General features: G+C 45.9%; 1 protein-coding gene across 6 annotated transcripts in view; it reads left to right on the plus strand.

The window, feature by feature from the left end:
• The window catches only part of PMFBP1 (polyamine modulated factor 1 binding protein 1), a 136800-nt gene that overhangs the window by 76131 nt on the left and 45057 nt on the right, over positions 1-15612 (plus strand). For all 6 annotated transcript variants that reach the window (XM_077288541.1, XM_077288538.1, XM_077288544.1 and 3 more), the window contains 17 exons: positions 4458-4604; positions 4799-4861; positions 5138-5221; positions 5305-5451; positions 7980-8063; positions 8148-8327; positions 8545-8733; positions 8818-8976; positions 9062-9145; positions 9589-9735; positions 9823-9969; positions 12021-12200; positions 12291-12374; positions 13280-13447; positions 13534-13617; positions 13700-13867; positions 13950-14171. In XM_077288541.1, the coding sequence (XP_077144656.1) occupies positions 4458-4604; positions 4799-4861; positions 5138-5221; positions 5305-5451; positions 7980-8063; positions 8148-8327; positions 8545-8733; positions 8818-8976; positions 9062-9145; positions 9589-9735; positions 9823-9969; positions 12021-12200; positions 12291-12374; positions 13280-13447; positions 13534-13617; positions 13700-13867; positions 13950-14171 (2337 nt within the window). The remainder of the gene's footprint in view (positions 1-4457; positions 4605-4798; positions 4862-5137; positions 5222-5304; positions 5452-7979; positions 8064-8147; positions 8328-8544; positions 8734-8817; positions 8977-9061; positions 9146-9588; positions 9736-9822; positions 9970-12020; positions 12201-12290; positions 12375-13279; positions 13448-13533; positions 13618-13699; positions 13868-13949; positions 14172-15612) is intronic.

Consider the following 15612-nt stretch of genomic DNA (forward strand, 5'->3'; position numbering starts at 1 on the left):
GGTGCTTATAAAGTTCTATGGAGAACTTGCAGCGGAACGTCTGTATCTGCTTCTAGCTCCTCCTCCATAGAATATTACAAGCACCAGTGGTCAGCCATTGATAAAATATCAATACTGATGGAGACTTTTGGATTATATTTTACAAAGTTTATTATTTTCATGTGTAGTATTGATTTATGAACTAAAAATAAAAGCGCCGGTTACTGTTTTTTTGGGGTTTTTTTTGGTGAGTTCTAACAGTTGAGTTATTACTAATGCACATAGGGCTGATCATCTTTTGCTTTGCACTGCATATAATAGTTTGTGTTGGCACCACAGGAGGGGGCGCTATCAGCATGGCCTCACCAGTCGCTCTACATTTCCGCAGGAGCAGAACAATCGCAACCTTGTTTGTTGTCACGTTCTTCTATTCCTGGACCGTTTTTGCAGCGTGGCAGGAGCATTATCTATGTCTGCCGTAATGGGTTGTACTTGGTGTTTACAATGTGTGGCCCCTGAATGTACTACTTCATCATTGGTCCCTGAAGGATGTATAGAGCAGGCTCAGGAGCCGAGCCCGCTTCATACGCAGCAGGTGTCGGCTGTGTTATTTAGCCGGCATCTGTCTCTTATCAGCAACGACTAATTCTGGCTCTAGTCACTGCTGTTAACCATTTACATTCTACTGTAAATTACTTAATCCAGTCACTGCTGTTAACCATTTACATGCTACTGTCAATTACTAACATCAATGCGATTTGCATTGTGTGGATTAGCTCCTATCTATCGGATCTCCCATTATTGTACCTATTGAAGGTCCACGTAGCTGCCATCTTGGTGCTGTGAACCACAATTACACTGTATACTGCATTACCACCATTGCAGGTTCAAGTCCCCTAAGGAGGCTAAAATATAAAGCAAAAATTGAAAAATTATAAGTTTAAAATTATACATAAAAAAAATTCTTTTAAAAATAAATTGTGAAAAAAATAAATCTGTCATTGTCATGCGTAAAAAAAAGTTCAATATATTATAATCTGAAATTGTTTAAACATTTGAAAGGAAAAAATTAGAAATGCCGGGATTGCCTCTTTCAGTCCTTTCTTTTAATTAAAGAAAAATAAATGAAAAAAAATAGAATAAGAAGAGATCAGAAGTCCTACATACTCCAAAACGGTCTCACTAAAACCGTCAGCTCAGCACGTAGCAAGCAAGCCCTCATACAGCTGCATGAAGGGGGAATTAAAGGGAACCTGTCACCCCCAAAATGGAAGGTGAGCTGCGGCCACCGGCATCAGGGGCTTATCTACAGCATTCTGGAATGCTGTAGATAAGCCTCCCATGTATCCTGAAAGATGAGAAAAAGAGGTTAGATTATACTCACCCAGGGGCGGTCCCGGTACGATGGGCATCGCGGTCCGGGTCTGGGGCCTCCCATCTTTTTTTTTAACCACTAAAATAATAGTAATAAAAAGCTATGATATCGCCATAGTTGTACTAACCTTCAAAATCCTATTCCCCGAACATTATTACTGCACAAGGAGCACTGTAAAAACAAAAAATCATGGCCAATTTTTTTTTTTTTTCACTGCACTTGGATTTTTTTTCCCCTTTTTTCAGTGTGTTATATTATAAAATAAATAGTGGCATTCAAAACTAGAGCTCATCTCGCATAAAAAAACAAGCGGTTGACATGGCCATGTCAATGAAAAAAATGAAAGCAATTTTTGCTGTGGTCTTTGCTGTCGGTAGGTGCGTGTGGGCAGGAGCGCTGGCTGCAGCCCTGACGTAAACGTGACACAGGAATTCACATGAGAGACCTTGACTGTTGTGGAGGGCCGAACCAATAGGAAGAAATTAATTCTGCTCAATATTAATATTAACATAAAAATTGCAGTTAATAATTATTTCACTTAATATTGAGCAGAATTAAGTATGCTGACATCCCCCTAGATACCATTTTTGCCATCACACAGCGCCTCCTATATACCGTATATCATATAAGCCCCTTATATACTGTAACAGCCCCCACATAGCCTCCCTATGTCCAGCATGGGACCCCACATAGCCTCCCTATGTCCAGCATGGGACCCCACATAGCCTCCCTATGTCCAGCATGAGACCCCACATAGCCTCCCTATGTCCAGCATGGGACCCCACATAGCCTCCCTATGTCCAGCATGAGACCCCACATAGCCTCCCTATGTCCAGCATGGGACCCCACATAGCCTCCCTATGTCCAGCATGAGACCCCACATAGCCTCCCTTTGTCCAGCATGAGACCCCACATAGCCTCCCTATGTCCAGCACGGGACCCCACATAGCCTCCCTATGTCCAGCATGGGACCCAACATAGCCTCCCTTTGTCCAGCGTGGGACCCCACATAGCCTCCCTATGTCCGGCATGAGACCCCACAAAGCCTCTCCATGTGCTGCATGAGACCCCACATAGCATCCCTATGTCCAGCATGAGACCCCACATAGCCTCCCCATGTCCACCATGGGACCCCACATAGCCTCCCTATGTCCAGCAAGCGACCCCACATAGCATCCCTATGTCCACCGTGGGACCCCACATAGCCTCCCTATGTCCAGCATGGGACCCCACATAGCCTCCCTTTGTCCAGCGTGGGACCCCACATAGCCTCCCTATGTCCAGCATGAGACCCCACATAGCCCCCCTATGTCCAGCGTGGGACCCCACATAGCCTCCCCATGTCCAGCATGAGACCCCACATAGCCTCCCTTTGTCCAGCGTGGGACCCCACATAGCATCTGTATGTCCAGCATGAGACCCAACATAGCCTCCCCATGTCCAGCATGAGACCCCACATAGCCTCCCCATGTCCACCATGGGACCCCACATAGCCTCCCTATGTCCACCATGGGACCCCACATAGCATCCCTATGTCCAGCATGAGACCCCACATAGCCTCCCCATGTCCACCATGGGACCCCACATAGCCTCCCTATGTCCAGCATGAGACCCCACATAGCCTCCCCATGTCCAGCATGGGACCCCACATAGCCTCCCTATGTCCAGCATGGGACCCCACATAGCCTCCCTATGTCCAGCATGGGACCCCACATAGCATCCCTATGTCCAGCATGGGACCCCACATAGCATCCCTATGTCCAGCATGAGACCCCACATAGCCTCCCTATGTCCACCATGGGACCCCACATAGCCTCCCTATGTCCAGCATGAGACCCCACATAGCCTCCCTATGTCCACCATGGGACCCCACATAGCCTCCCTATGTCCAGCATGAGACCCCACATAGCCTCCCCATGTCCAGCATGAGACCCCACATAGCATCCCTATGTCCAGCATGAGACCCCACATAGCCTCCCTATGTCCAGCATGAGACCCCACATAGCCTCCCTATGTCCAGCGTGGGACCCCACATAGCCTCCCTATGTCCTGCATGAGACCCCACATAGCCTCCCCATGTCCAGCATGAGACCCCACATAGCATCCCTTTGTCCAGCGTGTGACCCCACATAGCCTCCCTATGTCCAGCGTGGGACCCCACATAGCCTCCCCATGTCCAGCATGAGACCCCACATAGCCTCCCTTTGTCCAGCGTGTGACCCCACATAGCCTCCCTATGTCCAGCGTGGGACCCCACATAGCCTCCCCATGTCCAGCATGAGACCCCACATAGCCTCCCTTTGTCCAGCGTGTGACCCCACATAGCCTCCCCATGTCCAGCATGAGACCCCACATAGCCTCCCTTTGTCCAGCGTGTGACCCCACATAGCCTCCCTATGTCCAGCGTGGGACCCCACATAGCCTCCCCATGTCCAGCATGAGACCCCACATAGCCTCCCTTTGTCCAGCGTGTGACCCCACATTGCATCAGCTGTCTCACGCTAATTGGTGGAAGAAGGGGCCGACTGCCCCTCCTCCACCAATCCCGAGGATGCAGATAGCGAGGACAGTGGGCGGCGGTGGACAGGCTTGGAAGGGCATGGTTTTCAGCCCCTTGGCTTTCTCTGTCTGCGGGCTGGACTGGAACAGCCAGAGGGCTGAATGTGGCCCACGGGTTGCGCTTTGCCCAGGTGAACTTGGGGGTACACACATGCTACGCACAGTAGCTGCTGAGCCCTGTATAACCCTGCCCATGCCACTGATTGGCAGAAGGTTGCCAATCAGTGGTGGGGACATGGTTGGACTAGGAGGCACGAGATACCTAGTCCTGCAGTGATAATCTCCTGATGATAAAATACTAATTGTACTGAAACAGCAAAACACAGCCCAGTAAGCGACACATCAATGGAATCAGGGTTTTGGACACTTCGCCGTCCCTGATGATGTGTTGAGAAGGTCTTTTTCCAGGGTATTGCATGCAGTAATCCACTTACACTGCATATATTGATATATTAGTCTGTTTTATTTTTTTTATTGAATACATTGATTGTAATCCGGTGCAAGAAATAGTTATATTGGTAAAGTGTCTGCTGGACTTTCTCAGGTCCTAGAGAAGGAGGCGCGCTTACAGGAGCTGCAGGACACCATCACTGCCCTGCACCAGGAGATCTCGCTGAAGGACTCCAAGGCCGTCATCCACCTGCAGGAGAAACACCATCTGGAGAACCAGGTCAAAGCCTTGAGCCAAGCGGTGAGGAGCCTCAGACATAGCCTGCATCCATGGGAATCTGTAGATTTTGCAGCTTTATCTCCCCGCGCCGCTCCTGATGATTGACAGGTGTCTTCCTACAAACACACGTTTGCGAGACCTGTCAGTCAGTGAGGAGTTCACTTGCTTGTCACGGGTATCATACAGGTGTCAATAATGTGACTTTACGCCCCCAGGTCGGTAGTGGACCTCCAGAAAGCTCTTCCTTATCCAGAAGCAATCACTTTCTCAAGGCTGAGGTAGGTGCATGACAGCTTTACATCCTTTCTTATGCTCCAGAGCTGTAATCATAATTCTTCTCCATCCTATTTAAAACCATGAACAATGTTGCTCTCTGTACAAAAAATATATTTAACTACTTCCTACAATGTCTATTAGTCTCCAATGGTGGCTGTGAGGTAACTGGTACTTGCGTATTGGATTCGGACATTAGATGGGGTCAATTAAAGATGAATATTTCCAGTGCAGTAAGTTATTACACCCCTCTCTTTTTTAATAATCGCCTTTCCTGCCAGTTGGATCGAAGAGATGCTGAACTTAAGGCCGCGCAGAATGAAATGCTCGCCCTGCAAAACACCCAGGATGTCCTCTCCTCGGAGGTAATGATGGTCATAATTTCCATAACATCAGTACATGCGCCTCCTGCTGGTGCCTCACTGTCATTACACTTCTTTTGGTTCAGCTGGATACACAAGAACAGCAGGTGTACAGACTGCAGCGCGAGCTGCGGGAGAGGCAAGGAGAGCTGGAGCAGAGACACGGGAGGATCCAGCAGCTTCATAGAGACCTGAAGACGAGCGTCGTCCAGAGAGACGAGGCCCATAGACAGGTACCTTATCTGCCCATTATAACCACTCAATGGTGATATATACGGTATATTTTTTTTCCTTTTAAATTTGCATTTTCATTGTGCAGTAAAAATGACCTGGAAACCTGATTCTTAAGGCCATTACTATTACAGCAATACCAAACTTCTATATATATATTTTTTTTATTCAAGTGTCTGATTTTTTTTTTTGTTTTTTTGCTACGCCATTTAATTTAACTCTTTATATTTTGATAGACCAGACTTTTATAGATCTGGGGATAATACTTTTTTTTTTTTTTTTTTTATAAAAAGGATGATTCAATAGTGTAAAAGAGAATTGAGAATTATGTGTGTAATATATAAATAAAAAAATATATATATATACATACATATATACACACACTTTATATATATATATATATATATATATATATATATATATATATATATATATATATATATATATATATATATTCAAACAAAAGCAGGCAGCACTCTGTTTCCAAGTAAATATGCAGGACTTTAATGGACCCACATGTCTCAGCGACGTTTCGGCTCGACTGAGCCTTTCTCAAGCAGTGAGTGTTACATTTTGGTGCATATATATAGAAACTTTTTACATCATCATCCAATTAAGGTGCCATAATACAATCATATACATGTATAATATTACATAAAGTGCTACTGTGCTATTAAAGTGTCCAGTGTTCATATTATTCTTAGTGAATTACTGTTCCCTGTCTGAGTTTTCTGCTTACCCATGAGGAGACATGCTGGTAATGGGGGATGTCGGCGTTCTGACATGCATACTGCGCATATCCCAGCATTTCCTGATACGTCACAGCCATGTGATCAACTAAAGGCCAATCCTAAGCAAGGGGCGGTATTATGCCTGGCGCATGCGCTGTAGCGCCTAATAGCGCCATATTGTATGTGGCACCTACATATACCTTATTTACAGCCATTTTAGTTGTGGAATCTTCCGTTTTTGATATTCCCCATATTGTTTTTATATTTAGAATTGATTAATCGGACTAAGTTTTTAATGTCATATATGTATTTTTGTCTAGGTCGTCCTGCTGCCTATGTTTGGCTACAAGATCTTGCCATAGGAGACATGCGAGGATGGGGAGATATGCAGGCGTTTTTCGTTAATAATTGTTAAAAGAAAGCACTTTTGAAAAATTTAAATACTATGAGCCATAATTATGAAGTAATCTAAGGCCAATGTATCAATAAAATATTAAAATACATATTAATTTTTTTTGGGCATTATGTTAATTTATTATCTTGGCATTAAAGAGAAGAATGACATGCCTGAATGTATAGATATGGTATAAATGGTAGCCGGGACTATAATGCTAGCGCTATACAGGGGTCTTAAGGTGAAGCAATTTGGCCAGATAAGGCTTAATGCACCCTTTCGACACTGTGTGGCCATGGGAGGTTGGCCTATGATAAGGTCAGCTCTAGTGGCCAAGGCGAGATATGGCATAAGTAAGTCCATGTGGCATATTGTGGAGTTTGAGTGAGTCATTTCTTCCAAAATAATGCAACAATAGGTGAATTCTTTAATCAACAAGCGCTGGATATAAGCGCATATATATGAGATGGTTTCGCTGGTCGCAATCTTATAATGGGGGAATATCAAAAACGGAAGATTCCACAACTAAAATGGCTGTAAATAAGGTATATGTAGGTGCCACATACAATATGGCGCTATTAGGCGCTACAGCGCATGCGCCAGGCATAATACCGCCCCTTGCTTAGGATTGGCCTTTAGTTGATCACATGGCTGTGACGTATCAGGAAATGCTGGGATATGCGCAGTATGCATGTCAGAACGCCGACATCCCCCATTACCAGCATGTCTCCTCATGGGTAAGCAGAAAACTCAGACAGGGAACAGTAATTCACTAAGAATAATATGAACACTGGACACTTTAATAGCACAGTAGCACTTTATGTAATATTATACATGTATATGATTGTATTACGGCACCTTAATTGGATGATGATGTAAAAAGTTTCTATATATATGCACCAAAATGTAACACTCACTGCTTGAGAAAGGCTCAGTCGAGCCGAAACGTCGCTGAGACATGTGGGTCCACTAAAGTCCTGCATATTTACTTGGAAACAGAGTGCTGCCTGCTTTTGTTTGAATATTGACTGGAGATGACCGGTGGACGGGTGGTCTATGGGCATTGCACCTGAAGCTAAGTATAGGAGTTGTGCTGTTCCAATTTTGGGTATTATATATATATATATATATATATATATATATATATATATATATATATATATATATATATATATATTTATTTATTTTTTATATAATGTGTGTGTGTGTGTGTGTGTGTATATATATATATATATATATATATATATAGATATAGATATAGATATATAGATATATAGAATATAAATATATATCTATATCTATTTATCTCTTTATTTTTTACTTTATAAATTTAGTTTTTTTATTAGTCCCCTTAGGGGGACTGATGACGTGTGAATAATGTATGTATATCTTTTTTGATCTCCAGCTCTCCGATTGTAACTTGCGCCTGTCACAACTGGAGGGAGAAAACTATGCTCTGAGGGTCCGCCAGCGAGAACTTGAAGCAGAGGTAAGGAAACGTCCAGATGAGACCTGTGGATTGGACACAATGGGTCTTCTTCTCTAGTGCTGACGTCACTTTGTTTCTCTGCAGATGGATAAACTGAGAGAAGAGTCTGTGTCCGTACAGCAGGAGGAGCAGACGCCGCCATCATGGGAGGTACAGCAGAGACACGACCTGGAGGAAAGACTTCAGAGAGCGGAGCGTGCGGAGCAGGAACATCTGACAATCATTCACAGGATGAGAGCCGAGATGCAGGACACAAAGATCCTGGTCAGTGAATTTCTTTTCAGGTTGTATCCACAATGGGCGGAAAAAATCTAACCACCCCCGTTACCTTTTAGACCCTCATTGCGTCATCCAAATATCAGATTCGATGTTATACAGATAAATTAATTTGTGCACATCTATTTACGTGCTGCCATTTATCATGTATAAATGAACCCCCTGGCGGGAAACATTGATGAATCCATGATACTTTTCCGAGCAGCTGACCTCCATGCAGGAAGAGCGGCAGAGCGCCCAGGCCGAGGCAGCGTCTCTGCGGGGGAGGTACAGCAGTTCTCAGAGAGAAGCGTTGGAGCTGCAGGACCGGGTCCTGGAGCAAGAGAAGAAGAACGCAGATCTGCAGAGGGAACATTGGAGCGTTCTGGAGAGTCTTCACCGAGCTCGAGAGCAGGTCGGACGCTGCGTAGTGTACAGTGACTCTCACGTGCAGGACTGACTGTTAGAATCTCGTTTCCTGATTCTCGTTTAATTCCAGCTCGTTAATAAGGAGCAGTCGCTGCAGGAGCTGCAAGAAGAAAAACTCAGGCTGCAGGAACATAGCCAGCGGTTAGAACAGGAGACCGGTGCGCTGCATGCCGAGCTGGAGATACAGAGCCTGGCCTTGAGCGAGCAACACAATTTGATTGAGAGCAAGGTACAATGGCGCCACTGGCCGTCTGCCGCCTCGTTTACATGCCCAACATCAGTCACTGCACTCATTTGTATTCCTTGTCTCTTAGGTGAACCACAAAGAGCAGCAGGTGGAACGGTTACGTAAAGACGCGCAGGACCTGCGAAGGCAGCTGCAGCACACAGACGATAAGGTAAGAGTGATCTTACTGTCACCAGGTTTCTGCTACCCTGTCTTCTCTTTGGTGTTTTTGTTGGATCGTCAGTTTAGGTATTTAGTGCTGCTGATCTCGCAGTTCTCTGAATGCTGAGCTCTATATAACCCGGCCCACACCTCTGATTGGCTGCTTTCTGTTTACACCGTGCAAAGGCTGAAATCTGCCAATCAGCAGTGGGGGTGTGGCTGGACTACCTGACTGCAGCTTTACTAGTCCTCTAGTGATCATCTCTTGCTGATAAAACTGTAATTTTATCAAAACTGCAGCCCAGTAACTGCCACATTGCTGGAATCAGGAATTATGTTGCTCTCAGATTAGGTGACAAAAACCTGATGACAGCTTTCCTTTACATCAGTGTCCTCTTGAGTTGGATTCCATTCAGTCTGTCCCATATTTCTTTCACTCCCACTGCTGTCCAGGTCCAGCATCTAGAGACCACAAAGATGGGTCTCCAGGAGGAGCTGTCACGGTGTCAGACAGAGAAGACCTCACACAGCGAGACCGTGCTCAGGTTAGAGAGCGAAATGCGACAGCTGAACATCCAAAAGGAGGATGTGGAGCAGAAGGTAAAATTGAGATTTCTTGGTGACCTAACCGATGGATCTGGGACTATGTTGCCTCATTTTACCGCACTGTCGTGTACGTGTTTCTAGATGCTGGCACAGACGAGAACCACAAAGAGACTAGAAGCCCAACTGGCAACATGCAAGTCTGAAGAAGAGACCGCCCAAGAGAAGATTACACTCATCCAGGAGGAAAGAGACTCCCTCCAGGGCAAAGTCCAGCATCTTCAGAAGGAGGTGACGCTTCTAATATTGCTGCCAGTACACTGTGTGCCCCTGAACATGCGGTGACGGTGTCTTAGGGGCATATACAGGTCCTTCTCAAAAAATTAGCATATAGTGTTAAATTTCATTATTTACCATAATGTAATGATTACAATTAAACTTTCATATATTATAGATTCATTATCCACCAACTGAAATTTGTCAGGTCTTTTATTGTTTTAATACTGATGATTTTGGCATACAACTCCTGATAACCCAAAAAACCTGTCTCAATAAATTAGCATATTTCACCCGGCCAATCAAATAAAAGTGTTTTTTAATAACAAACAAAAAAACCATCAAATAACAATGTTCAGTTATGCACTCAATACTTGGTCGGGAATCCTTTGGCAGAAATGACTGCTTCAATGCGGCGTGGCATGGAGGCAATCAGCCTGTGACACTGTTGAGATGTTATGGAGGCCCAGGATGCTTCAATAGCGGCCTTAAGCTCATCCAGAGTGTTGGGTCTTGCGTCTCTCAACTTTCTCTTCACAATATCCCACAGATTCTCTATGGGGTTCAGGTCAGGAGAGTTGGCAGGCCAATTGAGCACAGTAATACCATGGTCAGTAAACCATTTACCAGTGGTTTTGGCACTGTGAGCAGGTGCCAGGTCGTGCTGAAAAATGAAATCTTCATCTCCATAAAGCATTTCAGCCGATGGAAGCATGAAGTGCTCCAAAATCTCCTGATAGCTAGCTGCATTGACCCTGCCCTTGATGAAACACAGTGGACCAACACCAGCAGCTGACATGGCACCCCACACCATCACTGACTGTGGGTACTTGACACTGGACTTCAGGCATTTTGGCATTTCCTTCTCCCCAGTCTTCCTCCAGACTCTGGCACCTTGATTTCCGAATGACATGCAAAATTTGCTTTCATCAGAAAAAAGTACTTGGGACCACTTAGCAACAGTCCAGTGCTGCTTCTCTGTAGCCCAGGAGGTCAGGCGCTTCTGCCGCTGTTTATGGTTCAAAAGTGGCTTTACCTGGGGAATGCGGCACCTGTAGCCCATTTCCTGCACACGCCAGACTCAGTCCACTACTTCCTCAGGTTCCCCAAGGTCTGGAATCGGTCCTTCTCCACAATCTTCCTCAGGGTCCGGTCACCTCTTCTCGTTGTACAGCGTTTTCTGCCACATTGTTTCCTTCCAACAGACTTACCATTGAGGTGCCTTGATACAGCACTCTGGGAACAGCCTATTTGTTGAGAAATTTCTTTCTAGGTCTTACCCTCTTGCTTGAGGGTGTCAATGATGGCCTTCTTGACATCTGTCAGGTCGCTAGTCTTACCCATGATGGGGGTTTTGAGTAATGAACCAGGCAGGGAGTTTTTAAAAGCCTCAGGTATCTTTTGCATGTGTTTAGAGTTAATTAGTTGATTCAGAAGATTAGGGTAATAGGTCATTTAGAGAACCTTTTCTTGATATGCTAATTTATTGAGACAGGTTTTTTGGGTTATCAGGAGTTGTATGCCAAAATCATCAGTATTAAAACAATAAAAGACCTGACAAATTTCAGTTGGTGGATAATGAATCTATAATATATGAAAGTTTAATTGTAATCATTACATTATGGTAAATAATGAAATTTAACACTATATGCTAATTTTTTGAGAAGGACCTGTAAGGTCCTGGCAGGTCTCCTGCTAAGTGTTATGGGCTTCTGCGACAAATGAATTTCTTTGTAGCCGCACCGTTCCTTGATAACTTTCCTTTCTCTGACACTTCTTTGGGGGACACAGGAAACCATATGTCCCACAATGAAGCCGTGAAAGGGATTTTATGGTACGTATCAAAAATCCTCGCTTTCTATGAAAGTGTGTTCTCCTCACTCACTGGTCCATTAAAGGGCTGTTTCTTTCACCCTTGGGTGCAAAAACCAATAATAACTGTGCTTTACTCACCCTCCCCAGGTCTGTTGTTTGTTACTGGCTGCTGCACTGACATCACATCAACAGCGCTGCAGACAATCATTGAGGTCAGCTTTTTTCACCCTTTTATTTTGTTTCTCCCACAGTTGAGTCAGAAAGAAGAACAGCTCGGCGAGACTCTTGGCAAGGCAGAGGCTTTGCAGCTTGATCTCACCAGGAAAGACTCTGATATTGAATCACTGAAGGAACTGTTGCAAAGTTCTCAGGATGCTCTGCACATCGCCAACCAGGAAAAAGAGGAGACAAGCAAAGAGGCCGCGGCGCAGGTACATAGTGTATACCGTCAGTTGTGCTCAGAGAACCTCAGATCCAAAAAACAATGTTACGCAGGAATGTTTCCTTACCCTGTGTATCAGGTTCAGCAGAGGGAAAAAAGTATTGAAGTCCTCCAGCAAGAATTGTCAGCAGCAAAAAATGAACTTGGATTGTGCAGAAACGAGGTATGTGAATAAGTGGACGGCAATTCCGATATTAATAAGTTTTAACACTATTATAGCAGGTGCCAGCTGTGTTAGAACAGCAGCAACCGGAGCCAGATGTGATCTCTGATTTATAGCCCTTATAACGGCATTGTCAATGCCGAACAAGAGGCGTTTAGGTTCATCCATCCCCCATGTCGAGATCACGGGAGCCGATGGGTTTACATCGCTGTATATAGTACCCGTCGCAGGTTTACGTTCCCTAAGGGGACTACAAATAAAATTTAAAAAAATAAAATAATAAGTTTATTTTTTTTTTCTCCTTTTTAAATGTAAACATAAAATAAAAATCAGGAGCTGAGCCTGACGCGTCTGTACACACCAAGGGTGTAAATGGGTTATCTCATGGTGGGATCAGTGATAAATGATTGTTGGGGGGGATCCATTAATAATAACTGGGATGCTGAGGAGTTTGAGTCGAGCGAAGGTCAGTCGTGCATACTACTACTCCCATCGTGGTCTATGGGACTGGCTGAGCTCGGTAATAAGTGGAGCTGTGTTGCACATGAAGAACAATCATGGCTCCTGGAGCATTCAAGCAGCGCACTCCATAGAGCAGTTTTGGGGTCCCAGTAATCGGCAAGTTTCCACCTTTTCTGTGGACGGGTGATCATTTACATGATACAGCTTCTTTTGGAAAGAGTTTCTTTGTTTGGATTGTCAGACTGCAGTTTAATGGGTTAAAAAAGTGTTTTTGTGTCTTTTACCATATGATCTTCTTTGACCACTTTTTTTTCCTTTTTCACTAAATTTCTTCCTGCATCACAGGAGTCTTGTTTTCTGAATGATCGCATACTACATACGATACCGGACCGTGCTCCCTGCGTATAGATCGTCTTTATTAACTATGTTCCATGTCTTCTCAGCTGTCACAGTGTCAGTCACTGCTGGAACAGAAACAACAAGAACTGACAAGAGCCATAGAGGAGCAGAAATCAAGTGAGAAAGAGGTGTCTGAGATCAGCAGCAACGTGGAGAGGTTGGAGCGAGACCTGGGGATCGTCAGCGAGAAGCACAAAGCTGCGCAGAAGGAGGTGATGAGACGGGGAGACCCATGTGTTCCGAGTGACCTCACGTCTTCACCGCGTTTCTCACCTTACTGATTGTTTCCTAATCGCAGGTGTCCAATCGGGATCAGGCCATTCTGAATCTACGCACAGACCTGACGGCTCGAGAACAAGAGTTGCAACAAGCAAGAAGTGAGGTGCGATTGGGCGGTAAAAACTCAATAATCGGGTGTAGAAGTCCTTGATGGTGTCTGTGTAACGATGGCGTGTTTTCTGCAGCATGCACAAGTTGTCGAGGAATTGAGCAACGCTCGTTCTAAGCTCAGGAATCTACAAAGTGACGTTCAGAGCCTCCAGGATATCTGCGCGGAACGTGAAAAAGCGGCCATTGAACATGAAACGGTCATCCAAAAGTTGCAGCAGGAGAGAGAGAGCGGTCTTACTGAGGTGAGGGAAGAATGGAGCCAAAACAAAAGCCCGAGGGCGGATATACGCTTACTGACATGATACAGATCCTTGGTGTTTGCAGGTGCAGAGGCTCCAGCATCAGCTCTCCTCTCTGAGACAGACCCATCAGGTGGATACCGATCGCTTCCGAAGCGACTCTGTGCGGCTGCAGGAGAAACTGGAGTCTGTGACGCGGAGACACGAGGAGCAGGAACTGGAGCTTCAGCGCTGCAGGGTGAAAATGGAGAGACTGACGCAGGACCTGACACTCTCACAGCATTTACAGCTGCAGCTGGAGGAGCAGGTAAGACGCCTTCATCACCACTAACGTATAATATGTCTACACTTTACAGACCCATTGGCTCGGTGAGTAAAAACCCAGAGTAAACGGTCCGGCTGCTCTACGTGAGCACGAATCCCATGACAAGTTCCCTTTAATATTTGCAGCCATGCTCATTATCTGGTTTTTTTTTCTCCTTCGCCTCATTGGGGGACACAGACCGTGGGTGCATGCTGCTGCCACTAGGAGGCTGACACTAAGTGATACAAAGAAAGTGATCTCCTCCCCTGCAGTATACACCCTCCTGCTGGCTCTCAGCTAACCAGTTCTTGCTTAGTGTCCGTAGGAGGCACACGGACTGGTCTGCTATTCAGACCCAAAAACTCTTTTTGCCTTTTACAACGGACGAAGGGGGCGACGGATTCTTTCATGTTCTGATCTCCCCGAACCAACAACAGGCGAGCACGGGAGTGTTACCTCTCCGTATCCTCTCCTGCGACGTGGGAAGCCACTGCCTGAGCTGATTCTAGGGGCGACGGGCCCCTTCAAGGGCACCGATCTCCCCCCTCCCTTATCAGACGAGCACTGGAGTGTCACCTTCAGTATCCTCTTCTGCAGCCAGGCCTATTGCCGGACATTCAGCCCTGCCCACCAGGTTTTACCCTCGGCTGTTCAGAGGCACTCTCCAGCGTGGCGTCCGAGCAGCCCCCACTGCACCACCACTATTTAACGCGGATGGTACAAGGAGGCGGACGGTTCCTCTCCTCCTCCCTGCTAAAGGGACGATGGATTGAGGACTTTTCTTATCCCTGCACCGTCCAAACAGCAGCGACAGCAGAGGATCTTTTTTCTACCTTCTGACCTGCTGAACAAAGCTGCATACTGGGGTAAGTGCCGGGACTCGAGCGGTTGGAGGGCTCTGCGCATTTTCCCCCGTTCGGCGCCGGCTGGCTTAAAAAATTTAGCCCCCGGCTTCGGGTTTATTTAGGCCGCAACCTGGAACTCCAGCCCATGCTAGGCCGCGCTTCAGGCTCCGCCCCCCTATTCAGGCGCCTCTCATTCAGGACGAGAGCTCTATTCTCGGCAGCCATCTTCTTCCTCTTGCCATTTCCAGAAACAAGCTCATCCGGAAGTGGCTGTTGCATCGCACCGGCGGTATTCAGCGCTGAAGACAGCGCTATTCCAGACGGGGGACTCAGAATCTCGGTAAGGAGAATCCTCCCTCCGCACCCCTCCCCCGCACGCACCCTGGCAGCATAAAGGGACTAGAATTCCCTATTTTTTAATACTTAAGACCTGTAATCTCTGGTTTTCCAGCAAGCTCCGGTCTTAAAGGCACAGGTCTTAAGGGTACATGACCGCATTCCCTGGTCTTAAAGACGCATGCCCAGTAGTCGCTGGGCTTATAGGTACATGTCCAGCTTTCCCTGGCTTTGTAAAAACACATGACCAGCATTCCCAGGTC

This window comes from Ranitomeya variabilis, chromosome 2 (genome assembly GCF_051348905.1).
Source record: "Ranitomeya variabilis isolate aRanVar5 chromosome 2, aRanVar5.hap1, whole genome shotgun sequence".
Lineage (NCBI taxonomy): Eukaryota > Metazoa > Chordata > Amphibia > Anura > Dendrobatidae > Ranitomeya > Ranitomeya variabilis.